Below are 20,264 nucleotides of genomic sequence, written 5' to 3'. Positions count from 1 at the left end.
TGTATATATATACACATACATACATATACATATACACACACACACACAAAAAAAAAAAAAAAAATAAAAATGCATATTTGAATGTCATAAAAATATTAATTTTGATTTTGGGCTAACCAGTAGAAATTTTCAAAAACACATGTGCGCGTGTGTGTAATGACAGTACTACTAATAATAAATTTATTATTAAAACATTAGTTTTAAGGAATATTTACCAGAAAAATAACGTATTTCTGGGGAAAAAAAAATAAAAATAAAAAAAAAATAAGAAAAACAATTAATTACAGATGGTTTGATTATTAAAATTGAATGAAACCATTAAAATGGAATTAAGAAAATTAATAGAAAACACAGAATTTGGTAAAAATAAAACTGAATTTGAGGGGAGAAAAAAAAAATAAGGCCTTAAAAATTTTTATTTGGAATTTGGGAAAGAATAAATTGTATTTCATAGGACACTACAACAGGTATACTGTTAAAACATGGAAGAAAAATTATGCGATTATACCTTAAAAAATAACGTTTAGCCATAAAGCGTTATTGTGTGTATATATGACAGTTTTTCTAAAATGAAACTGTCAAATGCTCATGAAGTTGCTCTCAGAGCAGTGCTTCAGTATGTGTGTAGTAAACAAACTGTGTGTCTGCGCCACTCATTTACACAGAGACACACAGAATATGTAGGATTCATATTCAGAAAGTCTTTCTGTGGCCTAATATTGACAGACACTAGTCCATATCACAATCTCATTTAAGTGATTTAAGCTATACAGTAAATTTTATGACTGGTAAATCTTCTGGTTAACTGGTAAATTAAAATCATAAATTTTATGACTGGATTCCATGATTCTGTCCACGTTTTCAAATCTCCTGTGCATTTCAAGTTGTCGCTAATGTTGAGACTTTCAATTTAAAGTGCTACTTTTTGGTTAAGAGCTAAAGTAAACTCACCTCTGCCTAAGTTACATTTATAACAACCGAGTGACTATGCTTTTTAAAAACTTCGCACGGACTCGGGTTTCTAGGTGGTTGAAAATATTCCCTAATGACCGGGTCTGCTCGGGCAGACACAGCCTTCTAAACAGCAGGGTGATGCTGGGAAATCAGGAGCTAAGCCATGAATAAGTAAACGGCACTCCGGCTCAGTGTTGGTAATCATGGGAGTTCATACTGCACGTATTTCCCTTGGGGTTTGATCCCACCACATCTTTTCTCAGTGTTGTTTATACAACATCTAGAGCACAGCCACCAACACGGTCACCTGAATCTCAATGTGATGATCAGATAAGATCAGCTTTCCTACTTTCGTTCCATGTTGTTGCGTAACCATCGCACCCGAGTGAACGACAATGGCTATTGCGCCCCTATCCAACAGCCCGGCACGAACCTACACGCACAGGCGATTGTGCTTTATTTCAAGACATGTATCCCATCACTGCATTGGCAGGGTTGCCAGATATGCTGTAATCTTTTCCCCCTGGGAGCTCCTGGAAACAAGATACAGAAGAGGAAGATCAAAGACTGGGCATGGGATCACATGTCTCCGGTGCTCGTACGGAGCGTGACGCACACATGGCATATGGGGACAGAGGTTTTTCCCATAGCCTCCCACACTCTGGCTCTTTTCAGAGGTGGGACGTCTGGTAATCGTATGATTAGGAAAAGAACCACACCACAGATTCAGCCAGGTCTGTAAAGATGGCAAGCTGTGGTGGGAAGAGGAAAAAACTTCAAAGTATACTATACTTTAGAAATATATATATTTTAATAAAGTATATTTGCTGTTTTATGTTGCTTAGTGTGGGTTTTATTATGTACATCTGGGAAAAGTACAGTATATGCATATGTGAATGCAATCCAGAGCTGTATGGAACAATTTGCAGATGGGATATATGTTTAAGGAAATCCTGTTAGACCAGAAAATGTGAAAAATATTTTATATACTAAAATTTAAACAACATTCCTCCAAAATGAAATGAAATGAAATAAAATAAAATAAAATAAAATCTTTTATCTACTATAATTTAAATGACCTTCCTCAAGAACAAAATCAAATAAAATGATATAAAAAGCAAAATAAAGCAAAAATAAAATAACATAAAATTTATTAAACAACACAAAATTTACTTTTTATCTACTGTAATTTAAACAACCTTCCTTCAAAAAAAACATAAAATAACAAAAAATAAAGCAGAAATAAAAACTAAATATATTAAATAACACAAAATAAAATGTACATTTTATCTACTATAATTTAAACAACTTTCCTCAAGAACAAAATAATAAAATAAAATAAAATTAAATTAAAGCAAAACAAATCAGAAATAAAATAACATGTAAAACAACAAAGAATGTACTTTTTATCTACTATAATTTAAACAACCTTCCTAAAAAACAAAATATAAAATAAAGTAAAATAAAATAACAAAATATATTAAATAACACAAAATAAAATGTACATTTTATTAAATGACCTTCCTCAAAAACAAAATAAATAAAAAATAAATAAATAAATAAATAAATAAATAAATAAGCAAAACAAAGCAGGAAAAAACAAAAAACATAAAATGTATTAAACAACACAAAATGTACATTTTATCAACTAACTTAACCATTAAAAAATAATAATATAAAATAAACTAGCAAAACAAAGCAGAAATAAAATAAAACTTATTAAATTACACAAAATGTACATTATATCGACTATAATTTAAATGCCCTTCTTTAAAAACACAAAATAACACAACAAAATAAAATATAATAAAACATTATAAAGCAAAACAAAGCAAAAATAACATAAAATGTATAACACAAAATAAAACTGACATTTTTATCTACTATAATTTACATGACCTTCCTTAAAAAAAAAAAATAAATAAATAAATATTAAAATGAATAAAAAACCAAAACAAAACAGGAATAAAATAACATTAAATAAAATTGTAAAAAAGCAAAAAACATGATTAAAATTTTAGAAAAGTTTAAAAGTAACCAAAAAGACAAAACAGAAAGCAAAAACTAAAGTAAAATCCAAGAAGTTTAAAAGAAATGCACAAAAAACTAAAAAGAATAAGAAATATAGCTGCAAGCAGCAATTGCGGGGCCAAGCACAAAAGAGGCAGAATGAGGAGTTAAGCACGGCAAGGAGCAGCAGACCGACTACAACAGTGAGTAACTTAAGCCATTTTAGGATAATATCAGTTGAAATGGCTGAAAAATCATAAATACAACCAATCGTAATAAAATTTAATGGCTTATCACTTTTGACCAACAGGTGGTGCTGTTTTCAAATTGATGTGACGTGTTCTGTGTGAAATGACAATGACACACACAAAGTTTGCTGTCATTATGTCAAAGCTTTGCAGAGATACAGCCTCAGATGTAGTTTGGCATCTTTCCAGCAAATTTGTTGATGCGCTAAACGAAAACGGTTTCGTATATCGACACGAAATTCATAACTTTTTGCCAGCATAGTCTGAAGATGATCTGAGTCAAATTTGGTGAAGATCGGACTAACAGTCTGGGAGGAGTTCGAAAAAGTAGGTTTTGTACATTAATCAAAATGGCGGACAGGAAGTTTGGCCAATTTCGGCATAATGGGTATCAATGTTCTCGACTTGACCCAAGGAATCTATTGGCATCAGTTTCATTCCAATAGGCTAATGTAAACAGAAGTTATTAGCATTTTTGTAAATTTCATTATTAATGTTTAATGAATGGTGTATTACTTCTGACCAGCAGGTGGTGCTGTTACCAAATTGATGTGGCTTGGTCAGAGTGTGGTGACAATAGCACATATAAAATTTGGTGTCAATATGTCAAAGCTTTGCAGAGATACAGACTCGGATGCAATTTGGCATCTTTCCAGTAAATTCGTTGATGCGCTAAACGAAAACGGTTTCGTGTATCGACACAAAATCCATAACTTTTTGCCAGCATGGTCTGAAGATGATCTGAGTCAAATTTGGTGAAAATTGGACTAACGGTCTAGGAGGAGTTCGAAAAAGTAGGTTTTCAACATGAATCAAAATGGCGGACAGGAAGTTCAGCCAAAATTGGCAAAATTGGTATCGGTGTTCTCAGCATGACCGAAGGAATCTATCAAAATCAGTTTCATTTCAATAGGCTAATGTACGCAAAAGTTATTAGCATTTTTTGAAATTTCGTTATAACTTTTGACCACAAGGTGGCGCTGGCCCCAAAATTTGTATGTACATTCAGGGCATGGTGCCGAATATTTTTGTAATTAATGTCGAAACGATACACTAATCCGTTCTCAAGATACAGCATTTTAAAGCTAAATTCAAAATGGCCGACACCCAAAATGGCTGACACGGGAAAATTGGATATGGTTCGACTCGGTATGACACACCGGATCTAAAGAGACCAGTTTTGTGATTTTTGGACAAATCATTCAGACGTTATAAAGAAAAATAGCCATTTTTCGTATCTCCTGACCACTAGGGGGGCACTGCACCGAAACACTGCAGGTAGGCTCAGGTCATGCTTGTTATGACACACACCAAGTTTGGTGTCAATATGCCAAACTGTTACGGAGATATAGCCTCACATTGATTTTTGCTAGCTTTTCGTAGAATTCTTTCGCGTGTTATTCGTGAACGGCTGGACGAATCGACTTGAATTCCATAACTTTTTGCCAGTGTGGTCTGAAGATGATCTGGATCAATTTTTGTGACAATCGGTGCAACGGCCTAGGACGAGTTCGAAAAAGTAGGTTTTACGAACAATTGAGAATAGCGAAAAAACTAAACCTTACGATTTTTGAATTTTGGTGTCCATTCGACTCGGCATAAGCCAAGGAATCAGAGGAAAAAAAGAATTTTTGTTGTGTGGCTTACGGTTCAAACGTTATTAGCATAAATCTTTTGAAAGTTTGGACAAGTGGTGGCGCTAGAGAGTTTGAGTTAGAGACTCCAAACTTGCTATGGTTAATGTTGGGACTGTCCTCTATCAGTGTGCAAAATTATACAACTTTCCTGCAAGCGGTTCTATGGGCTGCCATAGACTTGCGGCGGAAGAGGAAGAAGAAGAAGAAGAAGCGGAATAATAATAACGCCAACGGATACAATAGGTGCCATCGCACCTCTGGTGCTTGGCCCCTAAAAAGAATAAGAAAAGAAAACTGAGATAAAAGCAAAACAAAGCAAACAAAACCGAGTAAAGCAGAATTGTATGCTGTTATTAGACACCTCTAAAACCAAAAAGAAAACAATTTTCTTTATGCTGAATATGTTTCACTTTGTTTACATTTTATTTGCGACAAGGGACTTTTTTATAAAACCAGAAACTTGCTAAAAGAAACCCGAGTCAGTTAGGCTGCATAAAAGTTTCTTTTCACATGATTCTCTATGCATGTGAATGAAGAAAATGTAGTTAGACCACTTTTATGCTTGGAAGTAGCAATTAAAATGTTCCTGGCAAGAATTCTGCTTTAGGAACTTTATTTCGAACTCCTTATTAACCGCATTATTGGTTCACGGGAGGATTAAAATTCTCAGAAGGTGATGCTGAAACTAAAGGAACAACATTTTTGTTAAACACACACACACACGCATAAGAAAACGACCTTCACAACCCAGTCAAGGAAAGTTTCACGCTCCCCTCTGACATCATTACAAGTGCTACAAAGGACAGTGCAAAGGCAGGAGGAAGGTGGATGTTAAAAGTTAAAAGGCCAGATGCTTGTTTTCATAGCTGCTGTGACTCATCTGCTCCTGTGTCAGCTCCTTCCATAGAAGGGGGCAGGTGGAAATGGCAGGACGATGGCCTCCGGGGGCCCGAGGGTTTAAATACGGTCTGCTGACATAACTGACCGGAGATCAACGCTTCTGCTTTATTTTTCCGCCACACCTACTGCTTTTCCGCCTCATCCCAGAGGGTAAAGATGCTGGATGTAAAACAGTGACCCAGTGAGGGCTCAAAAAAGAGATGCAGGCATAATTTATTTTTATCCTTGTAGCACTCATAAGCTATCTTTATCTGACGGGTTTTTTTCCAGGGACAGAGACGATACAGGCCTGCTCAGTGTGAACATGAATGAATTTCTAACGGTGAGAATTCTGATAAATATGGGGATGCACCAATATCAAAAATTCAATATAATTCATTTCATGTTACAGCCAATAACGGATAAGTGGTCAATATTAAAATGCATACGGTTTTGTTTGTCAGAATAAATGAAAAATAAAACACTACAACAATCATTTTAAATGCTGCAAGTGAATTAAGCGTTGCAACATTATAATGTGCAATATGGAAAATAGATTCATTTTGAGAATAATAAAAAGATTACATTTCTTAGCAAATGTAAATAATTTAACTATGAGCGTTTTTAAATATTAACTTTAGGCGAGTATCTGAAGACAAATTGATATTAATATATTGTATATCTTTAAATAAATATGATAAGTGTTTGAGTCTTGAAAATTGCCTTAACTTCATATTATTTTCCTTTTATTTAGTCTTTAAAAAAAATCATATCCATATCTATATCTATCTCTCTATCTATCCATCCATGTATATATATTAATATACATATATGTGTGTATATATATATATATATATATATATATATATACACATATATATATTTTCAGAAATATTTTGAATTAATATTCAATTAAATTTTAGTTTAAGTTTTGATCATTTTTATGTGCTTGTGTCATTTGTATTAATTTTTCTTTTTAATTCTTTGTAGCGTTAGTTTTTTTTTTTTTTTAATTTTAATTTTAAAATTTTAGTAGATTTAAACACTTTAAAACTTACATGAAATTTGTACGACGGCGTTTTAGTGCCACCTTAAAAAAAAAAAAAAATCTAAGATTACGAGATTAAACTCGTAATATTTCGACAATAAACTCGAAACTACGAGAATAAAGTCGAAATGTTACGAGAATAAAGTCGAAATATTACGAGAATAAAGTCGAAATGTTACGAGAATAAAGTCGAAATGTTACGAGAATAAAGTCGAAATATTACGAGAATAAAGTCGAAATATTTCGAGAATAAACTCGTAGTAATACGAGATTAAAATCGTAGTATTTTGAGAAATAAAGTCAAAATTACGAAAATAAAGTCATATTTTTACGTGAATGTATTGCATGCTTCCATCCACAACACAAACCGACTGAAGCTGTCAGTGCAACCATTAATTGCAATGCCGTACGGCTTGAGTTTATCATATGAATATGCCACAATGCGTTGGGACCCCGGCTGAAGTACTGAGCGTGCCGGTGTTCAGCTCCTTCAGGGTCGATTGCTTTATTTGATCATCAACCTCATAAGCCGTTTTTCCACTGTTAGAACGCTGTCCGTCTCCGTTGGCATGTACATCCCCTCAGCATTTGTTGGTAAAGTTATACCTGTCATCGCCTTGTTTATTTTTTGCGTTGTTTATAGTTGTGTCCTTTTTTTCTGTTATTTAACGAAGTCCCACAAACAGAAATATCTGATCATCGTCCATATCTCTGTTTATATTACAATTGCGTTACCAAGGCAACGACTGACGCATTTGTATTTACATTCCAAAGAGTTCCGTTATCAGCACCACAGTGGGAAATGAAATCGTATCCGTGCTGCCGGACCGGAACGGTTAAGCGAAGAGAACGGTTCGGCCTGATAGTGGAAAAGCGGCGATATGTAGTTTCTTGAGAAACAACATATCCTCTTCGAATAGCACACAGATGTAACCACCTATATCCGTGGAGTCGACCACTGGTCGCCATTTCAGACTGCACAAAAGAGGCAAATTCCGAGAATAAAGTCGAAATATTTCGACTTTTTTCTCGTAACATTTCGACTTTATTCTCGTAACATTTCGACTTTATTCTCGTAACATTTCGACTTTTTTCTCGTAACATTTCGACTTTTTTCTCGTAACATTTCGACTTTATTCTCGTAGTTTCGAGTTTATTCTCGAAATATTACGAGTTTATTCTCGAAATATTACGAGTTTAATCTCGTAATCTTACATTTATTTATTTTTTAAGGTGGCACTAAAACGCCGTCGTAAAATTTGGCAGTGCTGCAGCTAAATTAAGTTTACTTTTTTAATGTAATACTTATATTTTTTTAAAATGCAATATCCAATAACCAAAATGTTGTATTATATATATATATATATATATATATTTTTTTTAGTTTCCAATTCCAATTGTATTTTAAATTTGTTGTTTAAGTTTGACCATTTTTATGTGCTTTTGTCATTTGTATTAATTTGTCTTCTATTAGTTAATTTGCTCATTTCAGTCCTGACAATTGCTTTAATTTCTTATTGTTTGTCTATTTATTTAATCTTTAAATAAGAAAAAAAGGTAACTGGGAAGAAAAACATTCTAGTGATATTGTAGCATTATTTACACACTATTATAAAATTTTAATATGCTTTTGTCTTTGTACTAATTTTTAAAAAAATGTTTTAGCATTTTTTGTTTTATTTCAGCTTTCAATTTTAGTAGATCTTAATACTTTAAACTTATGTGAAAATTAACAATGTTGCCGCTGAAGTTTCCTTTTTTAAAATCTAATATTTATATTTTTTAAAATGTAATATTCAATAACCAAAATGGTGCTGATATACTGCGTACCTTCATATGAGATACTTTTTTTTTTTTTTTTTACTTATACCTTGTAAAATATATGTATAAGCCCTGACAATTTCTTTCATTTCTTATTATTTCTCTTTTTAGTCTTTAAATAAGAAAAAAATGCCAACTGGGATGAAAAATTCCAGTGATACTTAGCATTATTTATATACCATTACATTATTTATTAATATTTTAAATGATCTTTTTTTAATGTAAATTTTAAGCTTTTTTTGTGCTTTTGATTTTTTTTTAATGTGCTTTTGCTTTTGTATTAAAAATGGTGCTGTTATACTGCGTACCTTCAAATATGACATTTTTTAGTTACGTTTTTTCTTAAACCTTGCAAAATATATGTACAAGCTCTGATGATTGCTTTATTTCTAAAAAAAACTCTTAACTCCTCACTGAGATCAAACCAATCCACAGGTATGCCACTTAAAAGTAGTGAAAGAAAGCCCCATTTACCTCATTAAAGTATCACCTTTCATGGTTGTCTATGCTGTCATTTAAATCTTTATCCGCTGAAGAGAATCCATACGGTCGCATTAATCACTTTGAATGTGAGGGATTGAGTCCAGCTTAAAGCATCATTAAAAACTAACCCCTCTTCAACGAATACAAAAACCTGCCAAACCAAACCAACGTGGCCACCTGTCAGTTTAATCCCATCCCAAAGCAGACAGAATGTTAAAACACATTAATTATTGTCAACACGGCGAACAAACGTTTATGATGGGGGATCAAACGCCGCCTACACAAAGCAAAGATGTATTAATCTTGAACGTAAATGATTCAGTACCTGATTTGGGTTTCTTGACATTCACCACTCTTGCTGCTCTCCGGCCGCACACGCGTTTGAGCTGCTGTTTGCTGAGATCTAGAGCTGAGATTCTTCAACAGGAGGGAACTTCCTCGTCCGGACTGACCTCGGCTCCTTCTGCGAGCCACTTTACCCACAGGCCCTGACCTCACACGCCATGCTGAGGAGCTGGAGCTGTGAAGAGTCACAAATCAGTACTCAAAACTCAGTAAATTAAGACAAAGTTTTCATTTTAGGGGTAAACTATTCCTTTAAAATGTAGGAATTTTATTGCATATACCTTGTGGCATTTGCAAACAAATAATGGGACTGTTTCTCACAACCAACTTCATGTTGAGATCTTTTCCCACTTTTTCCCGCTTCTTATGGGATCATTTTTACACTGGTGCAACAGGACACCATACACACACCGATTTATCTGAACATCAGAGGAAGCAGCTGTAGTCCTGATACACTCTATTCACTGTATTCACCTAAACACACACAGACCCTCATAAAATTACACGCACAGCATCACAAAACACTTGTAGATGCAGTCACACTCGTGACATTTTTTTAAATAATGAAAAAAAAAAAAATAGTATATATATATATATATATATATATATATATAATTTAAAAATATGTAGGTAAATATAATTAAACAGCATAATTACAATAAATTTATTTTAATTACTTATATTAAATTATAAATAATAATAATCTTTTATTATGCATTTGAGCCAACTTGTTCTGTAATAAAATAAAATAAAATAAAATAAAATAAAATAAAATAAAACAATAAAAAAAAAAACATAATGGTTCTTCTAATATAATTAAAAAATAAATTAACCTCGGAAAGGTAGCAAACCTTAGTTTTTTTTATTTTCAAATAATTTAGGCTTCAAAGTGCACTGGCAAATTTTTCTTGTTTTAAGCATAAACCTTGCTAAAACTTACTAAACCAGAACAAATAAACAACTAGGGAAAAATGAAAAATTCCAGTTTTATTTTAGTATTATTTATATATATATTATTATTTATTAATTAGCTTTTATTTTTATTATCATCAGTTTTCATTTACGCTTTAGACATTTTATGTGAGTGTCATTTTAATTTGTTTTATTTTTTAATATTTGTATTTAGCTTTAATTTATTTTTATTTGTGTTAAATGTATTATCATTCTACTATTTCAGCTTATTTCTATTTTAATTAATTTCACTTCAACTAGTTGCTAACATTTCTAGTGGCAACATTTCTCATTTTCATCCAAATTTAAACCTTCATAATATTTATATTTATTTAAGCTTTATTAAAACAACACAGCTTAATTCAACATATATTCATATTTAGCTTAAATGTATTTTTTGTGTTCAATTTGTTATTTTTTTTTATTTCAACTCATTTCTATTTCAATTAATTTTACTTCAACTAATTGCTAACATTTCTAGTGGCAACATTTCTCGTTTTCACCCAAATTCAAGTATTTTTATAATATTTAATATCTAATATTTCTATTTACATAAGATTCATTAAAACAACACTGCTTAATTCAAGATACATTCGTATTTAGCTTAAAATAAATTTCTGTTAAATGTATTATAATTTTACTATTTCAATTTATTTCTATTTCAGTTAATTTTACTTTAACTAATTGCTAAAATTTCTAGTGGCAAAATTTCTAATTTTCACCCAAATTCAAGTATTTTTATAATATTTAATATCTACTATTTATATTTATTTAAGCTTTATTAAAACGACACAGCTTAATTCAACATATATTCACATTTAGCTTAAATATATTTTTTGTGTTAAATTTGTTATTTTTTAATTTCAACTTATTTCTATTTCAATTCATTTTACTTCAACTAGTTGCTAACATTTCTAGTGGCAACATTTCTCATTTTCACCCAAATTCAAGTATTTCATAATATTTAATATCTAATATTTCTATTTATTTAAGCTTAATGAAAACAACACTCCTAATTCAACATATATTCAAATTTAGCTAAAATGTAAGATTATTTGTGTTAGCTGAAATTAGCTGAAATTAAGTTATTGAAATAAGTTAAAATTGAATCTGCAATCCATCAGTAAACTATGTTTTCTCACAGTGCCACTGAATTTTTGCATTTCAATGCAGGCTGTGCTCTAGGGCATTTACGCCTGCTTTTCTGGGATCAGGGTGAAGTGTTGAAAACCTGATCTGGAAGTTTTGGACACACACACAGAAACAGCCTCCTTATTTCCTCATCATGTCAAATTAGAAAAATCCAGACACTGACCCTCGGTGACCTACTCGGTCTGAAGGATTTCATTCTACCGACACTAATGCGGGTTGTGCTGGGAATGACAGGTATGTAGGCTTGTTTTTCCTACTTTTATTAGGAAAAAGGTTTGTGAAACTCAACCAGGGTGTTCAAACACTGAAATTTACAGCAGAATTTTAATTGCACATTTTCCATTCATTCCAATCCTTGTAGATCTTGAATTGAATTTCTTTATTGTTATTGTATGCGTACAACTTTCGTTGTACCCACCAACAAAATTTCACGTGCAATCTCCACACTAAATGCAGTCAAATAAAAATAAATAAAATTGCAATCTAATATATAAATAATCAGAATAAACTTAATTAATCTATGGAATACTACAGCCACTATGGATTCAACTATTTTCAACCTAAATATCTAAAGCAACACATGTAAAAAGACACCTGTCACCCTTAAGTGTACTCTAAATCTAGGCATCTAAGCAATGTTCTGTATGAACACAAGCTCTCATAATAAAATGCCATGACGTGCATGTGAACTTGAATTTCCTGCACGAAGATAATCAGATACACACACATGCAAACAGGTGAGTAGACACGCAAAACTATCGCAACTAGCCAGAAGCGTTTTCTCAGACAGTTAAAGCTCCAGAACAAGATTCATTCTTGCTCACACAAAAGTACAAAGCCATAAATTATGTCACTTTGTGACGAAGAAAAAAAACAAACAAAAACCCAAGGACTTGAATACTGACATACATCTATATTTAAATACTTGAACGCTGATAAAAGGATAGTTCACCCAAAAATAAAATATTCTTGCTCCAAACCTGTATGACTTTATTTCTTCTGTGGAAAACAAAAAACGATATTTCTAAAAATGTGCTGGTAATGTTTTTAAAGAAGTCTCTGCTCACCAAGCCTGCATTTATTTGATGCAAAGTACAGAAAAAACAGTAACATTTTTAACAGTAAAAAACAGGAATATTTTTACTACTTAAAATAACTGTTTTCGCTTATATTATATTTTAAAATGTAATTTATTCCTGTGATTTCAAAGCTGAGATTTTAGCATCATTACTCCAGTCACATTATCCTTAAGAAATCATTCTAATATTCTGATTTGCTGCTCAAAAACATTTATTATTATTATTATGTTGAAAACAGCTGAGTAGATTTTTCAGAAAGTTCAGTAGAACAGTATTTATCTGAAATAGAAATCTTTTTTAACATCTTAAATGTCTTTATCATCACTTTTGAGCAAATTAAACATCCTTGCTAAACAAAAAAATAAATAAATAATAATAATAAAAAAATAAAGGCCTACTGACTCTTTTGAATGATATAATGTATAATATTACAAAAAAAAAAAAAATTATTTCAAATAAATGCTGATCTTTGGATCTTCATATTCAGAGAATCCTGAAAAAAAGTACTCAATTGTTTTAAAGATTAATAATAATAATAATAATAATAATAATAATAAATATTTCTTGAACAGCAAATCAGCATATTAGAATGATTTCTGAAGGATCATGTGACACTGAGGACTGGAGTAATGATGCTGAAAATCTAGCTTTGAAGCACAGGAATAAATTACATTTTAAAATATATTACAATAGAAATAAGTTATTTTAAATGGTAAAAATATTTCACAATATTACTGCTTTTGCTGTATTTTGGATCAAATAAATGCAGGCTTGGTGAGCAGAATCTTACTGTTCAAAAACGTTTGATTGGTAAATGTACTTTTTTTTAAATTAATAATTAATTGGAAATTATTTCTATATTTCATTTTTAAGTGCCATTCCTTGTCCTCCATATTTATTGTAGTTTAATCAAAAGATTGAGTTTGTTTGTGTTCCACAGGAAAAAGGAGAGTCTTGGAACAATATGAGGTTGAGTAAAGAGTTTGAGTGTATTATATTAATCTTTCAACAAGGCACAGATATTGTAGTCAATTAAGATATTGTACCAATTAGCTAAAGCTATTTAAACACAAAAGGGGACAGACTGTTCAGCGTCTTGTCTTTATTTCTTTTACGCACCTGTCTTCAGTGACACCTCCAACTGAATCTTGAGAAGGGAGCTGCTCTTTCTTGACCCCACCCAGAGTGGAATTCTGGGAACGCCTGCTACTGTTTCTCCTGCTTCGACCCTGAATCACATACATTCTCATACAATTAAATATGTATGAATGTGTCAAGTGTATCTTCTCTCATATATTGATATCTGATACCGACAGTTGAATTGCTGCTAACGCATTGTAATTTTTTATTTCAGTTGATGCAGGTCGTAAAGTAGTCATAAAAAGAGATGCACCTGTGCCTGAGTGAAAGACGTAGAGATTCTGGTTTTGGGGAGGCGGCCGAGGGCAGGGCTCCTCTTGGCAGGAGAAGACCTGGCAGCTCCACTGTACTTCCCTGATTCCATAAGGTAATGCTGAGCCACTTTCAGTAGCCGCGCGAAAACATTTTTAGTGCTAGAGCCTGGAGCCGCTGGAGAAACAAAGCATGGAAGTACACGTCTAAGAACATTAATATGCATGTAAATATATAAATCAAACAATAAATATGTACATATAAATAAATATAAAATGTAATGTTATGGTTTTTGCACTTCTGTCTAGTGGCAACATAATATTAATATAATTTACAAATTCGGTAATGAAATAAACACATACATGTTCATACAGACACATACATAAACAAAACTTCTAAAAATAAAACAAATGATTAAAAATTATAATAAAAAATAAATAATAAACACACATACAGAGAGATAGACGGACGGACAGATAGACAGACAAACAGATAGAGACAAACGGATAGAGACAGACAGACGGGTAGATAGATAGATAGATACAGACGGACAGACAGACAGATGAATAGATACAGACAGACAAATACATTGAGACAGACGAACGGTCAGATAAATAGATACAGACAGAGATGGACAGACAAACAGAGACCGACAGATAGATAGACAGACAAACGGACAGACAGATGGACGGATGGACAGACGGATAGACAGATAGATAGACAGACAGATATACAGAGAGACAGATGGACGGACGGACAGACAGATAGACAGACAGACAGACAGACAGATATCTATTGGATGGACGGACAGATAGACAGACAGAGACACATGCACAGATGGACAAACAGATAGATAGATACAGATAGGGTTGGACAGACATATAGACAGAGAAGGGCGGACGGACGGACAGACAGACAGGTAGACAGACAGATATCTATTGGATGGACAAACAGACAGACAGATAGATAGACCGAGACGAACGTACAGATAGATAGATAGATGGATAGATAGATAGATAGATAGGGTTGGACGGACATTTAGATAGAGAAGGGCGGACGGACAGACAGGTAGAAAGACAGATATCTATTGAATGGACAGACAGAAAGACAGACCGAGACAAACGGACGGACGGACAGATAGATAGATAGATAGATAGATAGATAGATAGATAGATAGATAGACAGATAGATTGATAGATTGATAGATAGATAGATAGATAGATAGATAGATAGACAGATAGACAGATAGATTGATAGATAGATAGATAGATAGATAGATAGATAGATAGATAGATAGATAGATAGATAGATAGATAGATAGATGCAGACAGACGGACAGATAGACAGACAAAGACAGAGATGAATAGACAGATGGATGGATGGATGGATGGATGGACAGACAGATGGACAGATAGATGGATAGAAAGACAGACAGAAAGACAAAGATAGATAGATAGATAGATAGATAGATAGATAGATAGATAGATAGATAGATAGATAGATAGATAGAGACGGACGGTTGGACGGACATGTAGATAGGGAGGGGCGGAGGGACAGACAGGTAGATAGACCGGGACGGACGGACAGATAGACAGACGGATAGATAGACAGATAGACAGACAGATAGATAGATAGATAGACAGATAGACAGATAGATAAACAGATAGATAGATAGATAGATAGATAGATAGATAGATAGATAGAGACGGACAGTTGGACGGACATATAGATAGAGAAGGGCAGACGGCCAGACAGGTAGACAGACAGATATCTATCGGATGGACGGACAGACAGACAGACAGATCGATGGAAAAATGGACAGATGGACAGACAGACAGATACAGACAGAGATGGATAGACAGACACTGTACAAACAGACATTTTCGGTTGTCGGGCGAAAGAGAAAAACGGCTGAAAATATAAGCCGGAAATATATAGTAGTAGTGTTCAGTGTGTAAGTTTCACTCTTCTTCACTCTTCCTCTGGCTGTCATAGTGATATTTAATATTAATATATATTTTCTGTACAATTTTATTGTGTTACTTTCAGTAAAGCTGGTTATTTTATTGGCTTGTCTTTTTTTTTAAATCAGTATAATTAATTATTATTATATTGAGTTAAATTAAAAAGTCTTACAAAATATCTTTATATTATTTAATAAACTAATAAATAATTATTGCAAAGCATTTTTGCTTTGGCCCAGAATTTTCATTTCGGTGCATCCCTAAAAATAACTACATGTTAATATTTTCTGGAGAAAATCTGAGTGGTTCTAATTTCGTAGCATGTAAATAACTTTTACATAACTTGAACTTTTTTGCAAGTACATAAACGGTAGAGCCACTTTTAAAGCACTTGGCTCTTTTAAAAGTAAAGATTTACCGATGGTTGAACTTTTGTGAGCTGTAGTATATTTCCAGATACAAACAAACATCACACCACAGACAGGCCCACAGCACAAAACTGAATGTTATCAGGCTATCACATTTACACAGGTGCTGCCGGCCTGCTCTTGCTAATGCAGGCTGTGTACTGGAGAACAGATATCCATGCCGGCCACATATGCCACTAGGGATTCTGTCAGTCCCCTGTAATCTCATCAACAGAACAAGGAAATGTGGGCTGTATTGTATTTCAAAGCGTCTGTTTTGGTGGTTTTGAATCGGGTAGGTGTACAGTACAGCTCTGTAAAACTTGAGTGTAATTCGTTTGACATTGAATGCGTGAGTCGCTGACCTGAAGTACAGTGTGTCAAGGGTTTTAGCCTATTGTCTTGATTTCCTTTTCTGGGCTTTCCGCCAACAGTATTAACTCGTGCCGTGTGACTGCATCCAAGCGATGTTTTAATCTCATGGATGATACGGCAGGGTGCCATCTTAAGGTACTCAAGGTACGTTATGACAATGTATCCATCTCTCATAGCAATGACCCTTTAGGTTAAGAGCATGGAGGTCCAGACCTGCCCACAGTAAATGACTCATAAACCATCTCTATGAACGGCTCACCTTTCTTGGAAGCGTTCCTGGCAACTTCTTGTGAAGGTTTTTCATCTTGCTGTCCATCGCCACGAGAACTTGTACAGCCTTTTGCGCTTTCTTTTTTCACTTGCTCTGCAAAGATGGATAAACATAAGAAACATCTGGTAAATAAAATAAAATAAACATCTGAAAATTAAAATAAATTATATTATTAATAAAATAAAATATAAACACACAAAAACAACACATTTAAAAATAAAAGTAATTATACAAAATAAATAAATAAAGCAAACAAACAAAAAAGGGAAATACATAAAAAAAATTAATTATATAAATACAATAAAATAAATAAATACTAATTATATAAATAAATACAAATAAAATAAATTAAATAAACAAATGGAAATACATTTAAAAATAAATTCTATAAATGTAATAAAATAAATACATAAAAAGCAAATAAATACATTTAAAAATATAAAGATTTGAACATTAAAATAAAGGGAACTATATATAAAAAATTAAATTTTATAAATACAATAAAATAAATACATACTAATTATATAAATAAATGCTAAAATAATTATGTAAATAGAATAAATACAAAAAATTACAATGAATAAATACTAAACTTATATAAAAACAAATAAATAAACAAACAAAAAGGAAAGACATTTAAAAATAAAATTCTATAAATACAATTAAATACATGAAAAGCAAATTTATATATTTTAAAATATAAAGATTTGAAAATTATAATAAATTATATTATTTAAAAAAATAAAAACAAAAACATTTAAAAATCAAAGTAAATAAATAAATAAACAAATATAACAATTAAAAAGGGAATTTAATATATATTTAAAAATATATTTAATTTTTAAATATATTTAAAAATTAAATGATATAAATACAATAAATACATACTAATTATATGAATAAATTCTAAAGTAATTATATAAATACAAAAAAGAAAATAAACAAAAAAAAAGAAAATACATTTAAAAATTAAACTATATAAATACAATAAAACAAAAACAAACAAAAAAAAAATCATACATAATACATGCACACACATAGACACTATATAGTGTATGTGTTTGCCTTAAGTGTTGTGGAGAAATCACATTTTTCTTATGTAAGCTTTTCTGCCCCACAAAAAGCAAAGTAAAGTGAAAAACACCACAGACACATGCCAACTCATTGCAAATTACAAATTACGGCAAGAGTAAATGTTTGTGTCGCATTTTTAACTATACAAAGAGTCAAAGATACATTTGAAGTACTTTGCATCTACAATTAAACCTTCATCCCAGGCTTTGGAGAAAACCATAATTTCACAATCAATCTTCATCAGCAGCATTTTAAAAGCTTTAGTTTGCAGCAGATCTCATAAAAACAAGTCCTGGCACGCTCATGAGAAAACGCTGGAAGGCACCAGAGCTCACCCTGCCTCCCTGAAGGCCCTGAAGGACATATAAAAAAGAAAACTTCTCATTTACCCCATTTTCTAGTGGATTTTTTAACGACGCACAGCTAAAATATGGCAGAGAGAAGTTATTAAAACAACTGAATGGGTTTCGGGTAGAGATTCAGAGGTATAATTTGGTAGGGTATGAAAGTTAATGGACCACGTCACCACAGTCGACCCATTGGCATCTGTTTCAAAGAGCAGGATCCAAACAGATGCAGAATAAAGGTTTATCCTAATGCAGTAATGACAGGGCTATTCTGAGAGAATCATGGGTAATCCCATCATTTTTGTGCTGCTTGATAGGAAGAATTCTCATTGTATATTCTCCTCCATGACACCACAAATGGGAAAATGTTCAAATACAAATAGAAAAGAGAAGCCTGGCAGAACGTTAGGATAAAGTCTTAATAACTCATCCACGCTTGCACACTTTCTCCAGCCCTCACACGCGCTCTCTTTGAAGAAGAAAACGCCCAGCTTTAGGTGATGCTGAAAAGCCGCTTTTCTCTCAAATGACTCAACTGATAACCAGAAGGCCATCATACTCTATCAGACACAGAAAAGGCTGTGTAAACATGATAGCTAATGCATTAGTGACTATACGCACACATTTGGTTTGTGTGTGTGTGCTACTGACACTCCACCACTGTTATATTATAAGAAGACATTTTAAAGGGATAGTTCACCCAAAAATGAAAATTCTGTCATTCCAAACCCGCAAGACCTTCATTCATCTTCGGAACACAAATTAAGATTTTTTTTGATGAATTCCAAGAGCTTTCTGACCCTGCATAGACAGCAACACAACTGAGAAGTTCAAGGCCCAGAAAAGTAGTAAGGACATAGTCCATGTGACATCAGTGGTTCAACTGTAATTTTATTAAGCTACTACAATAGCCTGTTTTGTGCGAACTCTATACTTTTTGGCTGAACTGTCCCTATAAACACAGGGTACTGTATATAGACAACATCAGTTCGGTTTACCTAGCTTATTTAGATTTAGAATTTGTCAAATATTGTGAAGCTCTTAATTTCAAGAGCCTTATGCAACAAATCACATTACTTGCAGTGGTTGCGGCTGCACCAGATCAGATCTGCTGCCGTCACAATCTGCTTGTGCATGTCATGTCTGGCTGAGCGCAGGGCTGCAGGTCAGCATGGATCAGCAGCGGCAGCATATTCCTGCTCTAAAACTGATATCTGCCATTTCCTCTGACGCACAAAGAGCAACAATGTTGGCTTGGCAACTGGTAACCATGGCGTCTGTGCACAGGAACTCTGCAAGACCAAGATTAAACCTGAAGCTTCCTTCTGGACGCCAGCCCATATTTCATAAGACTGGATCGCTTGTAATGAAGTACAAAAAGAGAATGAACCACATAAAAAAGTATAGTATAGTATAGTATAGTATAGTATAGTATAGTATAGTATAGTATAGTATAGCACAGTATAGTACAGTATAGTACAGTATTGCATAGTACAGTACAGTACAGTACAGTATAGTACATTAAAGTACAGTGTAGAATTGTGTAGTATTGTGTAGTATAGTATGATTGGGAGTGGTATAGTATATTATAGTATAGTATTGTGTAGTGTAGTGTAGTGTAGTGCAGTATCATTTCGTATAGAATAGTGTAGTAAAGTATCATTTAGTATATTTTAGTATATTATAGTGTAGTATTGTGTAGTATAGTGTCTAGTATATTATAGTATAGTATTGTGTAGTATTATAATAGTAATAGTATATTACAGTATAGTATTGTGTAGTATAGTATATTGTAGTGTAGCACAGTATCATTTAGTATAGAATAAT

At 32.6% G+C, this 20,264-nt stretch overlaps 1 protein-coding gene across 1 annotated transcript in view; it reads right to left on the bottom strand.

Annotated features, from left to right (window-relative positions):
- The window catches only part of si:ch211-266k8.4 (TBC1 domain family member 9B), a 57,599-nt gene that overhangs the window by 8,220 nt on the left and 29,115 nt on the right, over positions 1 to 20,264 (bottom strand). Inside the window, exons 11-14 of the mRNA XM_051099915.1 lie at positions 17,005 to 17,109; positions 14,001 to 14,176; positions 13,727 to 13,836; positions 9,406 to 9,600 (exon numbers count right to left, since the gene is read on the bottom strand). Coding sequence (XP_050955872.1) covers positions 9,406 to 9,600; positions 13,727 to 13,836; positions 14,001 to 14,176; positions 17,005 to 17,109 — 586 coding nt within the window. The remainder of the gene's footprint in view (positions 1 to 9,405; positions 9,601 to 13,726; positions 13,837 to 14,000; positions 14,177 to 17,004; positions 17,110 to 20,264) is intronic.

The sequence above is a fragment of the Labeo rohita genome, chromosome 25 (assembly GCF_022985175.1).
Source record: "Labeo rohita strain BAU-BD-2019 chromosome 25, IGBB_LRoh.1.0, whole genome shotgun sequence".
NCBI classification, from domain to species: Eukaryota; Metazoa; Chordata; class Actinopteri; order Cypriniformes; family Cyprinidae; genus Labeo; species Labeo rohita.
The sequence above is the reverse complement of the archived record's forward strand: the minus strand, read 5'-3'. Positions and strand labels throughout refer to the sequence as shown.